Source organism: Nyctereutes procyonoides, unplaced genomic scaffold (assembly GCF_905146905.1).
Source record: "Nyctereutes procyonoides isolate TBG_1078 unplaced genomic scaffold, NYPRO_anot_genome, whole genome shotgun sequence".
Classification (NCBI taxonomy): Eukaryota; Metazoa; Chordata; class Mammalia; order Carnivora; family Canidae; genus Nyctereutes; species Nyctereutes procyonoides.
The window spans coordinates 21,211,592-21,232,965 of record NW_026575030.1 but is presented as its reverse complement, the minus strand read 5'-3'; the positions used below and the strand labels follow the sequence as shown (position 1 = coordinate 21,232,965).

The window sequence follows — 21,374 nt, the reverse complement described above, 5'->3', positions numbered from 1 at the left end:
ACTTATCTTGATAAGTGTATCTTTATAGTAAGTCTTGAAATCAGGTAATATATTCCAGGTTTGTTCTTCTTCAAGACTGTTTTGGCTACTCTAAGTCCTTTAAATTTCCACGTAAGTTTTAGAATTAGTATACCAATTCCATTAAAAAGTTATCAGAATTTTGATTGGGACTGCAGTTTGGGAAGAATGAACATATTAACATTAACACTACTGAGTCTTCCAACCCATGAACACATATATTTATTCTCTCCATTTATTTAGGTCTTTAAAACTTTCTCTCAGTAGCAGTTTTTTTTAAAGATTTATTTTTTCATGAGAGACAGAGATAGTAGCAGCGACAGAGGCAGAGGGAGAAGCAGGCTCCATGCAGGGAACCCGATGTTATTTATATATTAAGTTTTCAGTGTAGAGGTGTAGAGGTATTTCACATCTTTCACAAAATTAATCCGTAATATTTTGTTTTGATGCTATTAGAAAAAGTAGTGTTTTCCAATTTTCATTTTCCAATTATTGTTGCTAGTATATAAAAACTTGTTTTTATATATTGATCTTGTATTCCGCATCCCTGTTAAATTCAGTTGTTAGGGGCAGTCTGGGTGGCTCAGCGGTTTAAGCGCCTGCCTTCGGCCTGGGGCATGATCCTGGAGACCTGGGATCGAGTCCCACGTCGGGCTCCCTGCGTGGAGCCTGCTTCTCCCTCTGCCTGTGTCTCTGCCTCTCTGTGTGTGTGTGTGTCTATCATGAATAAATAAATAAAATCTTAAAAAAAAAATTCAGTTGTTAGTTCTGTAATATTTTTGGCTGATTCTTTATGATTTTCCATGTAAAAGATCCTGTTAACTACAAAAAAAGATATTTTTAATTCTTCCTAAGATTTATGCCTCTTATTTGATTTCCTTGCCTCTTTCTTGCCTGACAAGGACCTCCAGTACAATGTTTACTAGCAGTGGTAAGAGCAGACAACCTTGTCTTCCTCCTTGATCTTAGGAAAAAGCATCAGTATTTCACTATTAAGTACAATATTATCTATAAGTTTTCAAAATTTCACTATTAGGTACAATAGTAGCTTTAAGTTTTAAACTGAAGAAATTCCTTTTATTCCTAGTTTGATGTGAATTTTTATTATGAGTGGATGTTCAAATGTTTTTCTACATGTATTGAAATAAATATGCATGTTTTCTTCTTTATTCTACTAATATATGAATCAGACTGATTTTTTAATGTTTTAAATTAACTTTGCATTCCTGAAATAAACTTGTGTAAGTCAGATCTGGATACACAGCGTATAATGTAAAAGTCAGCGAACTTGAGAAAAAACAAAAGAATCACTAACATTTCACCACTAAACTTTACCTTGGGTTTTACCTTAAAAGCTCTAGGTACTTACACATCCATATGGTGACCAGCACTCTGCAGTCCATCCCCCATTTCTTTTTCTATGGCACTCCACTCACTAGGGAAAAAAAGATAAAATCAAACAAACCATGAATTAGATATGGAATATTATTAAATGGAATATTTCATAAGGTTTTTTCTTTCTAGCTTTTAGACAATATTGGATTTGGACTTATTTTCTGTGACCCAAATATGTTGCTTTCCCCTTAAGTCTAACAACTAAATGCAGGTGAAAGCTTTAAATTGTTAGTTCAAAAACTGCTATCTGCTGCTGCTAAGTGCAAAGTATCACACAAAAACAGCTTCTGCTTATAGACAACTTTCTCAGCTAGGGTGCCTGTTTAAGTCAATTGTAGAGTTTTAAGAAACTATGCATGCTAATCTTGCTCTTGATCTACTTAATCAGAATCTCTGGGGATATGTATACTTTCTAAAGTTCCATGGATGATTCTGATGAATGCATTTCAGCTAACAAAAAAAACAATTGTCCAGAAACATTAGGTACGCAGTAAAGCTTCAGTAGTTGTACTAAAATAGATGAGAAAGTCTACTAAAACCACAGATCATTTTGTTGTCATTTCTTTAAGATTTTATTTATTTATTCCTGAGAGACGGGGGGGGGGGGGGTGTGTGGCAGCAGGCGCAGAGACACAGGCAGAAGGAGAAACAGGTTCCATGCAGGGAGCCTGACGCGGGACTTGATCCCGGGTCTCCAGGATCATGCCTTGGGCCAAAGGCAGGCTTTAAACCGCTGAGCCACCCAGGGAATCCCAATATTTTTTTTTTTTTTTAATTTTTAAGTAATCTCTATACCAAACGTGGGGTTTGAACTCACAACCAACCCCAAGATCAAGAGTCACATGTTCTAGCAACAGAGCCAGCCAGGCACCTCTTGTTATTTCTATGGAATGCTTCTCATAGAAACTCTTTTTGGGGAGTTAATTATGTATATTATAGTAAACTAAAAAAAATAAATCTATATCCCATAGCCCAAGAAGTTACATAATTTGATATATTTCCTTACAGTCATTTTATTTACTCATTTTAATTGGCTGAGATCATATTATATGCAATTTTGTATCATGCTTTTCTCCACTCAGTGTTTTCCCATATTATTAAAACAATTTATTCTAACATTGTTTCATATGGCAACTCAATTTTTTTAAACCATTTCCTAGTATTGCATGCAATTATTTGTAATTTTCCTCCTACCTAAAAATTACATAAGCCTCTTCAATTGTACCAAATCAAAGAAAAAAATTTAAACACTATTTTGTTAATATGTAGTGTTTAAACACATTTTTGTTGCTGAAATACCAGATTATATACTTATAGTGTTAGAATGAAGAAAATCTCACATGATTTTTAGTACTGTCAAAGCAAAACAAACATAAATCACCTACGCACAATATTATGGTTATGATTAAATAACAAAACAGGTAAGGCTCCCTCTAATAATTTTCTTTCCTTATATGTTTGTAACTATTCTCAAGACAGTAATAGCAACTTTTTTTTTTTTTTTTTTTACTAAAGCCACATTTATAATGCTTACAGGACAACTCTGTTTTTATATACCTCTGTCATCTCAAATTCAATATATCCAAAGCCCTGTTATTCACATGAAAAAGGAGCCTATGGGTTTTGGCAGATGACAAATATAACTAGCCAAATATGAAATGCAGCACAGTTAATGTAACTGTAGGTTACACATAAGATTCTCTCTCTCCCTCTTGCTCTGTCTCTTTCCCTGTCCCTACCTCCCTCTAAAAAAAGAGAAAATAAAAAAGAACTAAGAATAGTCCAGATCAAATGTCTACTGGATATCCCACAAGTACTTCATTCATCTAATTAATCTTTGAACACCTTACTATGCACTGCCAACTCAAGGGCAACATAATCAAATTTAATTCCTTTGTTTACCAAACAAGACTAAAAACTAGTTCAAGGAAGACAGAACTTACACTTTATCACATATGTATGCCTAGTAAGTAATTTATGCCTAATAAATACATATTTATAGCTTGTAGGTAAAATGAAAACAATAAGTGAATTAACAAATGTGAAGAGGGAAACATGTACTGTGTATTAGCACAAGGCCTCTCCCCTCAAGGTACATATAGTCCTAACCCTCTGCTACTCAAACTGTGGTCTAGCAATAGCATCACCTAAGATTTCATTAGAAATGCAGGATCACAGGGGTGCCTGGGTGGCTTCATTGGTCAACCATCTGCCTTTAACTCAGGTCATGATCCCAGAATCCTGGGACTGAGCCCCAACTCAGGCTCCCTGCTCAGCGAGGAGTTTACTTCTCTCTCTCTCTCTCTCTCTCAATAAACAAACAAACAAACAAATAAATAAAATCTTTAAGAAAAAAAAGAAAAAGAAATGCAGGATCACAGAACCGATTCCAGATCTACTGCATCAAAATATTCATTTTACATACCTCTATCACCTAAAATTCAATATATATAGCTCAAGATAGTTCTCCAGGTGATCGGTATGCCCATTAAAATTTAAGAAGCACTGCTAAAAAAAAGATTCTTTTTTTTTTTTGAAGGATTTTATTTATTCACGAGAGACACAGACACAGGCAGAGGGAGAAGCAGGTTTCATGCAGAGAGCCCGACATGGGACTCGATCCCGAGTCTCCAGGATCAGGCCCTGGGCTGAAGGCGGCGCTAAACCGCTGAGCTACTCGGGCTGCCCTAAAAAAAGATTCTAATCTGGGGTTCAAGGTTATGTCTAGGATTGGAAATAGAAAAAGTTAACCAGTTTATTGGGGAGAGGAGGAAATCACTAACATATAAGGAACTATTAAAGGGTAGTTGACTTAACATCAATATTATAAGAGGAATAAGGAATGCCTGGGTGGCTCAGCGGTTGAGCACCTGCCTTTGGCCTGGGGCGTGATCCTGGAGTCCTGGGATGGAGTCCCACATCAGGCTCCCTACATGGAGCCTGCTTCTCCCTCTGCCTGTGTCTCTGCCTCTGTGTGTCTCTCATGAATAAATAAATAAAATTTAAAAAAACCCAAACCATAATCACTGAATCTTAAAGCAGTTTAATGAGTAATTGTCACAGATGAACCGTATCAAAAAGGGTCTTGGATCTTTTGTACAATCTGAAGACAATTATGGACTTTTTCCCTAAGAAGGAAAAAAAATCATAAACACAAAATTTGGAAGAAACTTCTGACAACCTGAAGTCCATCTTCACCTCTTAAGGGGTGCCTAGCTGGCTCAGTCAGTAGAGCAAGCAACTCTTGATCTTGGAGTTATATATTCAAGCCCCATACTTGGTGTAGAGATTACTTAAAAATAAAATCTTAAAAAAAGACTTATGAATTATAAAAACCACCAAGGCCCCTCCTACTCCAGCACTTTACAATTCCATTAAAAGTAAGAAAGAAAAAGACTTCAAAAATGCCCAAGCATCAAAATTTAGGACAAGAATTGAAAATATTATTTTAACAAAAATAAAAGTTTAGAAATAAATCTACTCAACCAATCAGATTTTCATTAGGGATAGAGGTACAGAGGGAAAGTCTCCAGCCTAAGCAGATCTGTGGTTAATAGGTTTGATGTTTACAGTGCTATAGAAGATTTCATGTAAACATAAAGTTCCATACTAAGAAAGGATCTGGAAATCACTCCCTATGTAATCCCAAAATTGGATATTTAAAATCAGGTTCATAGATCTAACACTAATTATTCCAAGTCAGGCAGCTGTTCAGACACAGACCTGAGACTAGAATCAACTGCCAATAGTGTTCTATTAATCCCAAACTATGATATTTCCTTTTTTGTTTCCTTAATCAAAAGAATTCTTTACCTCCCCGCAATGCATATAACCAAAAAATTAAAAATACATGATCATTAAATGAAATAGATCCTGTGTCTGTGAGCATGCATGACAAGTGCATGACAAGTTTTGTGTATCCATGATCATGTGTCTTTGCACATGGCTTTCTGAAATAAATTTCACAAAATCCCTTGTAAGGAATTATACCAATTAAATCTGAAAGAGATTTTTTTTATTGCTTCTATATGGATTTATAATCTATGAATTAAGACGAGTATTTTTATTTTTATTTATTTATTTTAAATTTTTATTTATTTATGATAGTCACACAGAGAGAGAGAGAGGCGGAGACATAGGCAGAGGGAGAAGCAGGCTCCATGCACCGGGAGCCCGACGTGGGATTCGATCCTGGGTCTCCAGGATCGCGCCCCGGGCCAAAGGCAGTCGCTAAACCGCTGCGCCACCCAGGGATCCCAATACGAGTATTTTTAAAGGTTCAACTAATAGAATCCACCAATTCAGGCTATGAGCTCCTAACACCTTTCATTAGCTACAAATGCAGTTACCAGGACTGAAAACTCTTTCCCCTCTTTTTTCTAAGTCTTTTTTTTTTTTTTTAAGATTTTATTTTTTCATGAGAACACAGAGAGAGAGGCAGAGACACAGGAAGAGGCAGAGGGAGAAGCAGGCTCCATGCAGGGAGCCCAATGCGGGACTCGATCCCAGGTCTTCAGGATCACGCCCTGGGCTGAAGGCAGACGCTCAACTGCTGAGCCACCCAGTTGTCCCTTTTCTAAGTCTTTTGGAGAGTGAATCCCACCTATGTATTCAGTCCAAATCCAAACAAGTGGATCTGAAAGTTCCTAGCTCAGTCTAAAACTAGTGAAAATAAATGTAAGTCCTATAAAGCACCTATGGGGAATGGCCCTTTGGCCTATCCTATATCAGATCAAGTGCTGTAATGCAGGGAGAAGCTGCAAAAAGGCCAGGAACTCAAGAAGAGCACAACACCTGACCTACAAAAAAACAAAACAAAAAACAACAACAACAAAAAGAAATTAACAGCAATGTATAACAGAAAATATTATAAAACTTTCCCCATATCCTTTCTGCGCACCTAATTCCTGCTTATTTCTTCCACATATTTTCACATCAAGTGCATGTAAGTCAAATAAGTATATGTCTCATCAACTGTCTTCTTAACCTGGACAGTCTTTTTCCACTCACAAAACAATGCATCTTCTTAGTCCATCCTCTCACTCCAATCTCTCATTTAGCAACAAGCCATAATTTTATAAAATTACCTGAGATATAGGTTGAAAAATTTTAATTAAGAAACAAAGCTTAGGGCAGCCCGGGTGGCTCAGCGGTTTAGCACCACCTTCAGCCCAGGGTGTGATCGAGTCCTACATCGGGCTCCCTGCATGGAGCCTGCTTCTCCCTCTGCCTGTGTCTGGGCCTCTTGGTGTGTGTGTCTTTCATGAATAAATAAAACTAAAAAAAAAAAAAAAAAAAAAAGAAAAGAAAAGAAACAAAGCTTATGTGGGGAGGAGGGGGGGGCACCTGGCTGGCTCAGTGGGTAGAGTATGCAATTCTTGACCTCAGGGTTCTAACTTTGAAGCCCACATGGAGTGTAGAGATTACTTAGTATCTTTAAAGGGTGGTTCAGTTGGTTAAGCACCTGACTTGTGATATCAGCTCAGGTCTTGATCTCAGGGTTTGAGTTCAAGCCCCACCTTAGGCTCCACTTAAAAAATAAAGGGATGCTTGGGTGGTTGAGCATATCTGTCTTTGGCCCAGAATGTGATTTCAGGATCCTGGGATCGAGTCCCACATCGGGCTCCCTGCAGGGCGCCTGCGTCTCCCTCTACCTATGTCTCTGCCTCTCTCTCAGAATAAATAAAAATAAAAAAATAAAAAATAAATAGCCTTAAAAAAAAAAAAAAAGAAACAAAGCTGATGAAAAGCAGCTTTATATTTCTTCCCCTCTCAAATTTCAAACCAAAAATAACAACAAATTAAGTTTTTTCCCAATTATTTAACACTCAACTTGAATTTTTTCATTACTCTTACAGGTCAGTGGCATTGAAAAAGATAAAAAACATTCCCCTATCAACTGGCACTACTCAGAGATCCTCTCTCACATTCCTGATTAATACCCCGAACAGTGCTTTTCAAACTGGGATACTTCATAATGGATATTTGAAGCCATACGATAAACATGGCACAATTGTTCTGAAGAATGAATTTTACTTTCACATTTGAGGAGTGGAAAGTTTTACATATATATGTAAACAACTGTAGATGTTTTATGCAATAAGATGCAAATTTAGCATGTACTGATATAACTCAAGCCTTCAAAGAGATTATGCTCTTGCCACAGGTCCTTCCAGCCAACCCCCGGTGAAGCTGGTAAGGGGAAGGAAAGCATGGTACACCAGAACCTGTGTTACCAAGTTTAAGACTTCTCTGCATTTGAGAGAGACTGCTCTGTATCACACCCCTCGAGCTTTCTAACCAAAGAACCACCTGACTTGTTCTCACCAGAGACACCTGCTTCACTGAGACAGAGGCCAGCTAATGTTGCCTCCTACAACTTAACACTCCTCTGCTTTAGGAACTCTGTATCTTCCCTGTCTTCTCTATCTACCCTTTCCCCCCGGTTCCCCCATGCAAAACACAACAGGTTCTGTTTCTCCCCTTCAAGAAAAACCCCTTAAAAGTCTAATTAGTAACTTACTGTCTTCCCTTCCTTAATACTTTCCTTATTCTTAGAATTACTACAATATAACATCATACCACTTAAATAAATTGCTCTCCAAATTAACACCAAAGATTTACTTACCATTTCCCTTTTTATCAGACTCAATTCCTCTACAGAAGGACTCTAATTTCTTCTTTAAGTGTTCCCTCACTTGCTTGACACTGCACACTTCTAGTTCCTCACCAATTTTCCAATGTCTTCCTCACTGGTTCTTTTTCTTTGCCGGATCCCCCAGCCCTCCCTTTTTTTTAAGATTTTAAAAAATAATCTCTATACGCAGTGTAGGGCTCAAACTCACAACCCTGGAGATCAAGAGTTGCATGCTCTACCAACTGAGACAGTCAGGGGCCCCTCTACATGATCCTTGAACACAAGAGGTATTTCCCAAGGTTTGGCCCTGAATCTCTCATAGACTTACTCTAAACCCTTAACATTATTACCTAACTCTACAATTTCCAATATCACTCTATTAAGATTCATCCTTTATACATAATTCATATTCTCACCAGCCTCTTACACTGCAGATCCAAATTTCTAATTGCTTGACAGAAATCTTTTTTTTTGACAGAAATCTTTAATTCAAATGCAATCTATCCAAAACAGAACCCTTTCATGCATCCCTCAACCGTGCTATTTCTCCTATATTGTCTATCACTATCTCTCTAGTCACTCAGCTGCTCCCAAGTTAAATCTTAGTATCCCAGCACCTACATGGTAGCAGGAGTCCAGCAAATACGTCTACTAGGAACCACTCTGGTTCAGGCTCTTGATCACCTGTTGAAGTTACCTCAACCGTGCTGGTCTCTTTGGCTCACTTTTTATAAAATATTTTAGATCTAAAATGGTTTTCTATTAACTTATTGAGTTGGCAAAAAGACCAAATTGTACAACATTTCATCATGAGAAATTAATGCAAATTATTCTCTTTGAAATTTGATTCAACCAAGTGACCTTTTATCCACTTGTTTCTCAAATTAATACAAGTCCATTTTTCTAGTATAATAAATGTGCTAGCTTTGGGAGTATCAGATTTATGTTAAATTTTTTTTCTTGCTGGTTTTATTTTTTTAAAATATTTTATTTATTAGAGACAGAAAGAGAGAGAGAGAGAGAGAGAGAGAGAGAGAGAGAGAGAGAGGCAGAGGGAGAAGCAGGCTCCATGCAGGGAGCCTGACATGGGACTCAATCCAGGGTCTCCAGGATCACGCCCTGGGCCGAAGGTGATGCTAAACTGCTAAGCCACCAGGGCTGCCTGCTGGTTTTATTTTCAAGCAAGCTCTACACCCAATGCAAGACTCAAACTTACAACCCATGCTCTATGGACTAAGCCAGCCTGGTCCCCCCTGTTAACTTTCAAATGAGGTTATTCCCAAGCTTAACTGGAGTTCCACTCTGGGATTATTTTAAAAATCAGGGTGGATGCATGTGCATAAGTCCAAATGCAGGGATCCCTGGGTGGCGCAGCGGTTTGGCGCCTGCCTTTGGCCCAGGGTGCGATCCTGGAGACCCCGGATCGAATCCCACGTCGGGCTCCCGGTGCATGGAGCCTGCTTCTCCCTCTGCCTATGTCTCTGCCTCTCTCTCTCTCTCTGTGACTATCATAAATAAATAAAAATTTAAAAAAAAATATATCTAAAAAAAAAAAGTCCAAATGCAACTGTAGGTAAGTCAAACATAATGAAGAAGATGACTACTATCTATCTTTCTTCCCATTATGCTATTCCTTCACGTTTAGCCATATATTCCTGGTTACATGTTTATAGTATCAATACACTTTTATTTATTTATTTATTTATTTATTTATTTATTTATTTATTTATTTATTTATTTATTTATTTATTTATTTATGTCTCACAGAGAGAGAGAGAGAGAGAGGCAGAGACATAGGCAGAGGGAGAAGCAGGCTCCATGCACCAGGAGCCCGACGTGGGATTCGATCCCGGGTCTCCAGGATGGCGCCCTGGGCCAAAGGCAGGCGCCAAACCGCTGTGCCACCCAGGGATCCCTACACTTCTCTTCATTAAAAAATATCTCTTCAACAAATGGCATTGGGGAAACTGGACAGCTATATGCAAAAGAATGAAACTGGACCACTCTCTTACACCACACATAAAAATAAATTCAACATGGATTAAAGAAATGTGAGACCTGAAACAATAAAAATCCTTGAAGAGAGCACAAACATTAGTCTCTGATGTTGCCATAGCAATATTTTTCTAGATAGCTTCCTGAGGCAAGGGAAATAAAAGCAAAAACAAACTATTGGGACTACAACACAATAAAAAGTCTCTACACAGAAAAGGAAACAATCAACAAAACTAAAAGTCAACTGTCAGAATGGGAGAAGATAGCTGCAAATGATGTATCTGATAAAGAGTTAGTATCTAAAATAAAGAACTGATACAGTTCAATACACAAAAAAACAAATAATCCAATTTAAAAATGGGCAGAAGACATGAACAGACATTTCTCCAAAGAAGACATACAGATGGCCATAGACACATGAAAAGATGTTCAATGTCACTCAATATCAGGGAAATGCAAATCAAAACCATGATGAGCTATTACTTTGCACCTGTCAGAATGGCTAAAATCAAAAACATAACAAACAGCAAGCGTTGGTGAGGATGTGGAGAAAACAGAACCCTCTGGCACTGTTGGTAGGAATGCAAACTGGTGTAGACACTGTGAAAAACTATGGAGGTTCCTCAGAAATTAAAGATGGAAATACCATATGATCCAGCAAATATACTACTGGGTACTCACAAAAACACTAACTCAAAGGAATACACGCACCCCATGTATTGCAGCATTATTTATAATAGCAAAACTATGGAAGCAACCCAAGTGTCCATCAAAAGATAAATGGACAAAAGAAGATGTGGTATATATATATAATGGAATATTATTCTGCCATAAAAAAGAATGAAATCGTGCCATTTGCAATGACATGGATAGAGCTACAGAGTATAAAGTGAAATAAGTCAAAGAAAGACAAATATCATATGATCTCACTCATATGTGGAATTAAGAACAAAACAAATAGGCAAAACAAAACAAAACAAAAAGAGACAAACCAAGAAACAGATTCTTAACTATAGAGAACAAACTGATGGTTACCAGAGGGGAGGTGGGTAGAGGGGTGAATCAAACAGATGATGGGGATTAAAGAATACATTTCATGATGAAAAAAAATGTCATATACTCCTTTTTTTAAAAAAAGATTTTATTTATTTATTCATAGACAGAGAGAGAGAGAGGCAGAGACACAGGCAGAGGGAGAAGCAGGCTCCACGCAGGGAGCCCGATGTGGGACTCAATCCCAGGTCTCCAGGATCACACCCCAGGCTGCAGGCGGCGCGAAACCGCTGCACCACAGGCTGCCTGTCATATAATCAAAATATTGTCCCAACCTGCATTTAGTTTCAATGTACTGATCAACCAAAGACTTATGGATAATATGCTACTCTCATAAGTTAAATAAATTTGGCTCCATATCTCGTATCTGACATTCAAATAAATTTCAGACGAATCAAAAATTTATGAAACCACAAAAAACGTAGAAGGAATGAGAAGTAGTTTTGTAATCCATAGTGAGCAAAACCTCATTAAGACCTACACAAAAACCAGAGGCTACTGTTTTTGAAAGGAGAAAAATTAATCATCTATATGTAATTGAATGTAATTAATATATTTCTGTATATCAAAAGCCACCATAAGAAAAGTCAAAATACATATGACAAAAGTGGGGAAAAAAATTGCAAATCATTTCACAAAGTTCTAATTCTCCCAAAAGATAAAGAACCCCTATACATCAACTAAGAAACCAATTAGCCCATCATCACTCTCAGTGCAGTATGCTTGTCCCTCTCCTTCCTCCTCCTGCTCCTCCTCCCATTTGTGCTCTCTCAAATAAAAATTAAAAAAGAAAAAAGAAAAAAAGAAACCAGCCCAATAGAAAAAAAAAAAAAGAGAGAGAGCAAAAGATAAGTACACGCAGATTATAAATTTTTTTTAAAAGTTTGACTTCATTCATAATTAAAGAAACGCAAATACAACTACAGTGAGGAATCATAAAAAAAAAAAAAACAGTGAGAAATCATTACTCATCATCAGTCTGGTAAAGACAAAAGTTTGCTAAAACTCTTGAGGAATGGTGTAAGAAAACAGATACTAATACGTTGCTGGTGAGAGGTTAATAGCTTTTATACAGGTAAATTTGGCAATATCTACCAAAACTACAAATGCAATTACCCTTAGAGCCAGTAACAATAACTGTAGAACCCATAGAATTTTATCATACAAATATGCTAATACATGTAGAAAATGACACAAGAATATTATTGCAGAAAACTAGAAATCATTAACAAAAAGAAATTAGTTAAGTAAATTATGATCCTCCTTCTCCTCAATAAAACTCAATACAGTTATTTACTGATAACAATCTATCTTGCAGAGCAATTCTTAAGGAAAAAAAATAAGGCAAAACAAGTGAACATAGCAATGTATACAACATGCTCCCTTTCCATTAAAAAAAAAAAGAAAATGCAGGTGTTTGTATATTAATATATTTATAGTTTTAGATTTTACTAAGAGGGATACATAAGAAACCAAAAAACTAGTATTAGCTGTCTCAGAGGAGACCTGGATGGTTAGCAGACAAAGGAGATTTTTCCCTTTATTTATTCCTGTTGAATTTTGTGCCATATGAATGTATTACTTATTTAAAAATGTAAAATGGATCATTTTTAAACTAATTCAATCAAAAGGACTTATAATGGAACTTTAACAAGGACATTTTCTTATAAAAAGATTCGAATAACCACTTCTTAAATGTCACCACCAAAATAAAACACAGAAAAAAATCGCAAAAAGAAAGGTTCAAAAATAACCAAAATATGTAAGCACTATACACAAGTAGATATTCTAAATTACTTTACACTAAAATTACCCCAAGATGGAAAAACTCATCTTGCAAAATCCTTCAGAAATTATAAAGTAACACCAAGAAAGAAAAGAAAATCACTAATTCTATAAAACAGTGATTTCTAATGAAATCTTCTTGGGAATTCTCCCAACAAAGTAAAGAGCACTGGTCACTGCTGCAGAGTAGTTTCATTTTTATCTGCTCAATATATTGGACTTGTGTTTTTTTACACTTTTAAAAAAAGATTTTATTTATTTGTTTGTTTGTTTGACAGGGAGAGAGAGAGAGAGAACAAGCACAAGCACGGGCAGGGGGCTGGCAGAGGGAGAAAGAGAGAAGCAGGGAGGCTCCCCACTGAGCAGGGAGCCAGATGTCCTGGGATCATGACTTGAGCTCAAGGAAGACACTTTGAGCACCTACACGCATCAAGGACTACTTTTTCTTTTCTTTTTTTTTTCTCTAGATTTTATTTATTTATTCATGAGAGACACAGAGAGAGAGAGAGACAGAGGCAGAGACACAGGCAGAGGAAGAAGCAGGCTCCATGCAGGGAGCCCAACGTGGGACTCGATCCCGGGACCCCAGGATCACGCCCTGGGCTGAAAGCAGCACTAAACAGCTGAGCCACCCAGGCTGCCCAGACTTCTTACTTTTTATTTAAAGAAATACTTTAAAACAAAAACTTTTAAAACTACTACTATAGGACATCATTTCAAAACAAAACTCTGATTTTTATATCGTAAAGCTAGTTATTTGAAAAGACAGAACTGGTATATCTTTAGCCAGACTCAAGAAAAAAGAAAAAAGAGACTCAAAATCAGAAATGAAGGAGGAGAAATAAAAACCAACATCTCACTCACACACACACACACACACACACACACACAGAAATCAGTAAGAAAAAATTAGTATAAATCAACACCACAATGAAATATCACCTCATACCTGTTGGAATGTCTAAAATAAAAAACACAAGAACTAACTACAAAAAAACCCCAACACCACAGGTATAAAAAGAATTATGAGAATATTATGAAAAATCATATATGCCAACAAATTGAACAACCAGGGAGAAACTAGAAAATTCCTAGAAACATAGCCCTCCAAAACTGAATAAGAAATAGAAAATTTGAACAGATTGATTATTAGCAAAGAAAATGAAACAGTGATTTTTAATAATCCCAACAAACAAAAGTCCAGGATCAGATGGCTGCACAAGTGAATTCTATCAAACACTTAAAAAAACAGCTAATACCTATTCTTCTCAAACTATTCCAAATAAATAAAAGAGGAAGGAAAACTTCCAATTCATTCTGTAAGGCCAGCACTGCCCTGATACCAAAACTAGACAGATACTTCCAAAATAAAACAAAAATCTGATATTTCTGATGAGAACACAGATGCAAAACCCTCAATAAAACATCAGCAAACCAAATCCAACAATACATTAGAAGGATTTTTCCCCACAAACGGGGTTTATTCTAGAGATACAAAGGTAGTTCAATATTCACAAATCAATCAACATGAAATACCATATTAACGAGAAAGAATAAAAACCAAGCAATCATCTCCATAAATGCAGAAAAAGCAATTGACAAAGTATTACACCCATTCTTGATATTCCCCAGAGAGTGCGTTTAAAAGGAACATACCACAATATAATAAAAGCCATATATGAAAAATCCATAGGTAACATCATACTCGACACTGAAAAACTGAGATCTTTCCCTCCAAGATCAGTAAAGGAACAAGGATGTCAACTCGCACCACTGTTACAGTACTGGCAGTCCTAGCCACAGAAAGCAGACAAGAAAAAGGAAAGAAAGTCATCCAAAGGTGCCTGGGTAGGTCAGTCAGTTTTGTCTGACTTTGACTCAGGTCATGATCCCAGGGCCCTGGGATTGAGTCTCACATTGGGCTCTCTGCACAGTGGGGAGTCGGCTTCTCCCTCTGCAAGCCCACCGCTTGTGCTCTCTCTCTCTCTCTGAAATAAATCAATTTTAAAAAATAGTAATAATTTTAAAATGTTTTAAAAGTCATCTGAATTGGTAAGGAAGAAGTAAGAATTTCACTATTTGCAAGTGACATGAAACTATACATAGAAAACCTTAAAGACTCTACCACAAAACTACTAGAACTGCTAAATGAATTCGGTAAAGTTGCAGGACATGAAATTGATATACAGAAAATTACTATATATTTTTTAATATTTTATTTATTTATTCATGAGAGACACACAGAGAGAGGCAGAGACACAGGCAGAGGGAGAAGCAGGCTCCACGCAGGGAGCCTGATGTGGGACTTGATCCCAGGACTCCAGGATCATGCCCTGGGCTGACGGCAGATGCTCAACCGCTGAGCCACCCAGCATCCTGCTATACAAAAAAACTACTACATTTCTATACACCAATATCACAGCAGAAAGAAAAATTAAGAACCATTTATAACTACACTAAAAATAATAAAATACCTAGGAATGAACTTGACCAACAAAGTGAAAGACCTGTCATCTCTGAAAACTATAAAACATTAATGAAAGAAATTGAAGAGGACACATAAAAAAGACATTCCCTATTTGTGGCTTGAAAGAACCAATATTGTTAAGATGTGCCATACTACCCAAGCAATCTATAGATTTAATGCCATCCCTATCAAAATGTCAAACAGTAGTTTTTCATGGAACCAGAACAAATAATCTGTAAAATCTGTGTGGAACCACAAAAGACCCCAAATAGCCAAAACAATCTTAAGAAAGAAGAACAAAGCTGGAGGTATCACAATCCCAGATTTCAAGACATATACTACAAAGCTGTACTAATCAAAACAATATGGTACTGGCACAAAAACAGATACATACATAGATCAATGGAACAGAAGCCCAGAAATAAACACACACTAATATGGTCAATCTGCAATAAAGGAGACAAGAATATACAATGGAAAAAAAGACAGTCTTTTCCACAAATGGTGCTGGAAAAACTGCATAGCTACGTGCAAAAGAATGAAACTGGACTACTTTCTTTTACTATCCACAAAAATAAACTCAAAATGGATTAAAGACGTAAACAGGAGACCTAAATCCATAAAACTCCTAGAAGAAAACATAGGCAGTAACATCTTTGACATCAGTCAAAGGAAATATTTTTTTTCTAGCTATGTCTCCTCAGGCAAGAGAAAAAAAAAAACCTAAAATAAACAATTGGGACCACACCAAAATAAAAAGCTTTTGCACAGTGAAGAAAATAATCAACAAAATGAAAACTCAACCTGAGAGAAAATATTTTCAAATGATATATCCGATAAAGGGTTAATATCCAAAACATATGAAGAAGCTATGCAATCCAACAGCAAAAACCCACAAATAATCCAATTAAAAATAAGCAGAAGACTTGAATAAACATTTTTTTCCAAAGACACAGATGGACAACAGACACATGAAAAGATTCTCAACATCACTCATCATCAGGGAAATTTAATCAAAAGCGCAATGAGCTATCATTTCACATCTGTCAAAACGGCTAAAACCAAAATGACAAGAAGTAACAAGTGTTGGTGAGGATGTAGAAAAAAAGGAATCCTCCTGCACTGTTGGTGGGAATGCAAACTGGTGCAACCACTATGGAACACAGTAGGAAGGTTCCTCAAAAAATTAAAAATAGTATTACCATATGATCCAGGGATTCCACTACTAGGTATTTACCCAAAGAAAATAAAAACACCAATTTAGAAAAATATAAATGCACCTCTATGTATATTGCAGCATTATGTATAATAGCCAAGATATGGAAGCAACCCAAGTGTCCCTCCATGAATGAATGGATAAAGAAGATGTGAGCTAGATATATATAAATATAAATACAAACCTAGCTCACACAATGGAATACTACTCAACCATAAAAAAGAATGAAAACTTGCTACCTGCAACAACATGGATGAACCTGGAGAGTATAATGGTAAGTGAAATAAGTCAGACAGAGGGAAACAAATACTATATGATTTCACTCATATGGGGAATTTAGAAACAAAACAAAACACAAAAGAGACAGACAAAAAAAAAAAACCCAGACTCAAATGCAGAGAACAAACTGATAGCTGCCAAAAGAAGGTGGGGTTGGTGGGAAATGGGTGAAATATGTGAAGGGGATTAAGAGTATAGCTATCAGGGATCCCTGGGTGGCGCAGCGGTTTGGCGCCTGCCTTTGGCTCAGGGCGCGATCCTGGAGACCCGGGATCGAATCCCATATCGGGCTCCCGGTGCATGGAGCCTGCTTCTCCCTCTGCCTGTGTCTCTGCCTCTCTCTCTCTCTCTGTGACTGTCATAAATAAATAAATTAAAAAAAAAAAGAATTTAAAAAAAAAAAAAAAAAGAGTATAGCTATCAGATTAGCACTGAAAAATGTAAAGAATTATTGAATCATTACACTGTATACCTGAAACTAATAATAATACTGTATGTTAAGCTTACTTGAATAAAAAAATTAAGTAATTAATTATGTCATTACATAAAAAAATAAAAAAAACTAAACTTAAACATTTCAGACCCAGAAATTTTCAAGAATTATAGTTCTCAGGCAAAAAACTAATTAGAGCTAATCATTATTTTAAAAGTTTATATAATGCTTACCTGAAAACTCGTCCATAATTCCCATGCACTTTATATACACCATATAGTCGATCTGCTACTCGCTGGAATAAATTTTTAAAAGAAATTACTATTTGGTCAAAGTTATATACAGATTACTCTTTAAAAAAATCATCATTAAAAATGCTTAGTACAATAAACTTGGAAAATATGAAAAACTTAAATTTCCCAAAGTCTCATCACGGGGGGAAAAAAAACCTACTGCGGTCATATTTATGCAATTGCTTTCATTCACACACACAAACACACACGCACATATAAATACATACACATATATAAAAATAAAGAACATATATATATATAAACATGTTTTTTTATATAAACATGTTTTAATTATTGTTTTAAAATTTCCTATATGAAAAGTGATAATATTTTTTATCTAGCAGATCAATATTATTTTTAATAACTATTACATTAAATAGCTGCATAAAAATCCACCTGGCAGTGTAAAAAATATATAAGCACTCCTTGTTGGATATTTAGCTATCCCTAATTTTTTTAGTATTATAATGTCATAATAAATATCTGAGAGTAAAGTTTTTTCTAAATTTCACATTGTTTCCTTATGATAAAGTCCTCAAAGTGAATTTACCAGGGGGAAAAATAAACATTTTCAATTTTATTGATATTTTTATACATAAATGCTGAATACATACAACATACTTCTATGCTACTTTATCAAGATAACTCCTAACCAACACATTAGATATTTTAATAAAATTAGAATTATAATTTAGATCAAGATGAAATATACTTCCTAGCTATTCACACAAATTTTACAAAAGACAAACACCACATACTCTCTTGCAAAGTGCTGTGGACATGAACTGAAGACCAAAAGGTAACCCCACATAAAACCCTAAACAGTAAAAAAAATTCCTACTATGCAAAATAAATTCTTGGTACAATTTCTAAATGTAAACCCTGAGGAGAAATTGCATCCCTGATTCCTTACTCAAATGTGAATAATCTGAGGAATTAAGCATTAACCATACAACAAATCCTACCACTTTCAATACCTTAACTCAAAGTGAATGAACCAGCACTATAAATACTTGGAACAGGTATAAGAGGAACATAAAATGTTTTCCATCCCTCCTTGGTTTGCTCTACAGGAACACGTACCTACTAGACCAGAGAGCAGCACACTACAGGACTTCAGCTTGTTTCTATAAAGCATTATAAGAACATTCATATCAGCATGCTTGCTGATATGGCTGCTTTCATAGCAGAGCTGAATAGATTTAACAGGAATCATATGGCCCAAAAAGCTGAAAATATTTACTATCTGGCCTTCAGTAAAAGTCCTCCCATCCCTGCACTAGACTAGGGACAAAGCTCATAGTCTTCATTCTGCTCGAAACACTCCAGAGTTGTCCCCAGACCTCTCAACTGATTTCGCTAGGATGTTATTTCCCAATTATTTTTTTAAACATATATATTTTTAAATTTATGATAGTCACACAGAGAGAGAGAGAGAGAGGCAGAGACACAGGCAGAGGGAGAAGCAGGCTCCATGCACCGGGAGCCCGATGTAGGACCCGATCCTGGGTCTCCAAGATCGCGCCCTGGGGCCAAAGGCAGGTGCCAAACCGCTGCGCCACCCAGGGATCCCCCCAATTATTTTTTGAGTCCTATACAATGTCAAAGGTGGTTTCTTTTAAAGTTGTTTACCAAGTAAGTCTGGGAAACACTGAGATAACAAAATTTAATACTTTTCTTTTCTGGAGGACTTTTTAGACTTTAACACCATATATGAATCGTGACTATTCAAAGAGAGAGATGGTTAGCACTAGAAAACATCATATAGGACTGGCATTCCACAGAATAGAAAATGCCATTCTACACCACTAACTTTTCTAGTTCTTTGTACTTTGAAGATCAAACCTCTTCTTTTTTTTTTTTTTTAATTTTATTATAGTCACAGAGAGAGAGAGAGAGAGAGAGGCAGAGACACAGGCAGAGGGAGAAGCAGGCTCCATGCGCCGGGAGCCCGACGTGGGATTCGATCCCAGGTCTCCGGGATCGCGCCCTGGGCCAAAGGCAGGCGCCAAACCACTGCGCCACCCAGGGATCCCGATCAAACCTCTTCTTGAAAGCTGAGCATTTTATCATCCAGTAAGATATTAAGTATGGAAGAGAGGGAGAGCACTTATTAATAACCACCTAAGAACAGAAACTACAAGCAACTTAAGTACAAAATGCAGATCCAAAACAAATGGTCAAGACAAAGTTTGTAAATTCCAAGGATTTAACAGTTTATTCCTTTAAAGTATATCTATCACTCCTGGCACCTGGTAAAAGAGGAGCTTCTACCATAGTAACTAAAACTCTGAAAAGTAATTTGGCCCACAGAGCATGCCCAAAAGACGCAAAAGTCTTCCTACACTGAAAAGGTGAGCTACCTACCCAAGAACCAGACAACAGACACTCAGCAGTGGTTATGAGACCAGCAATATTTCTGGTATCAACTATTCAAGGAAACAAATGCATCTAGCCAACTAAAACATGAAATGACTTGTACCTAGATCATTAGGCAGTGGGAAGGAAGATGAAACAAAAAAAAAAGTATAACCAAAAATTATCATTTCTAGAGAAAAGGAAAAGCAAAAATGGCAGAGAAATAAAACAGCAATGATTAAAACCTAAAACCAAATTAATTCATTAGTCATCGGTAATCAAGAATACTGGTATCAGGGTAAAAGTGCTGTACCCAATGGTTTAATCCAGACTGCTACTCAATTTCATTTCTGTTGACAAGTCTTTCTTTTTGAAAACTGATCATCTGACAACTGACAGGGAAAAAGTGACACCTAGCAAATTCTATGACAGCAGAAGAAATATGACAGATTCATCCCATCATTCTACCCAACTCAGAATCATTTGGAACTGTAGGAATGCCTTTTCTATCCTCACTGAACTAGTAGCTGATTAAATATTAAAAAGGACAGTTTCCAGACATTCTATTAGGTGATTCTGAAAATCTAGACATGCATAGCTTTTTCTTTCTTTTGAACTATTCTCCTAAGGATAGCTCAAGTTAACTTTATTTTTTTTAATTTTTTTTAATTTATTTATGATAGTCACACACAGAGAGAGAGAGAGAGGCAGAGACACAGGCAGAGGGAGAAGCAGGCTCGTTGCACCAGGAGTCCGACGTGGGATTCGATCCCGGGTCTCCAGGATCGCACCCTGGGCCAAAGGCAGGCACCAAACCGCTGCGCCACCCAGGGATTCCCTCAAGCTAACTTTAATGTCAAAGTTTCTGAAGCCTGTTCTCATAAAGTTTAGGATGGGGGTGCCTGGTTGGCTCAGTCAGTAGAGCAGTCGATTCTTGGTCTCGGGGTTGTAAGTTACGGCCCCAAGCTGGGTGTAGAGATTACTTAAAAATAAAATCTTAATAAAAAGACAAATAAAATCTTTACTCCTTTCTTTTTTCTTTTAAATAAAATCTTGAGTGCCTGGATGGTTCAACTGGCTACGCATCTGCCTTGGGATCAGATCATGATCCTGGGGATCATGGGACTGAGCCCTGAGCAGGACTCCCTCCCTGCTCAATGGGGAGTCTGTTTCTCCCTCTGCCCCTCTTGCCCCGCTTGTGCACTCACACACGCACAATCTCAGCTCCCTCTCTCAAATAAATTAATTAATTAAATCTTTAAATAGATAAATAGAATCTTAAGCAAAAAACAAGCCAACAAAAGGCTTGGGCTAAATATCTATACACAGAATTCTCTTACTTAGGTATTACAAACTCGTTGATGACAAGGTTGTTTTCTTCAAAGGTTCTTTTCGCATATAAATTACCACCAGTTCTCCCTGGTTGGTTATAGTTAAATTCAAGA

The 21,374-nt window shown here is 36.7% G+C and overlaps 1 protein-coding gene across 1 annotated transcript in view; it reads right to left on the bottom strand.

Annotated features, from left to right (window-relative positions):
* The window catches only part of SNX4 (sorting nexin 4), a 70,267-nt gene that overhangs the window by 13,191 nt on the left and 35,702 nt on the right, over window positions 1–21,374 (bottom strand). Inside the window, exons 8-9 of the mRNA XM_055316352.1 lie at window positions 17,512–17,573; window positions 1,388–1,453 (exon numbers count right to left, since the gene is read on the bottom strand). Of these exons, the coding sequence (XP_055172327.1) occupies window positions 1,388–1,453; window positions 17,512–17,573 (128 nt within the window). The remainder of the gene's footprint in view (window positions 1–1,387; window positions 1,454–17,511; window positions 17,574–21,374) is intronic.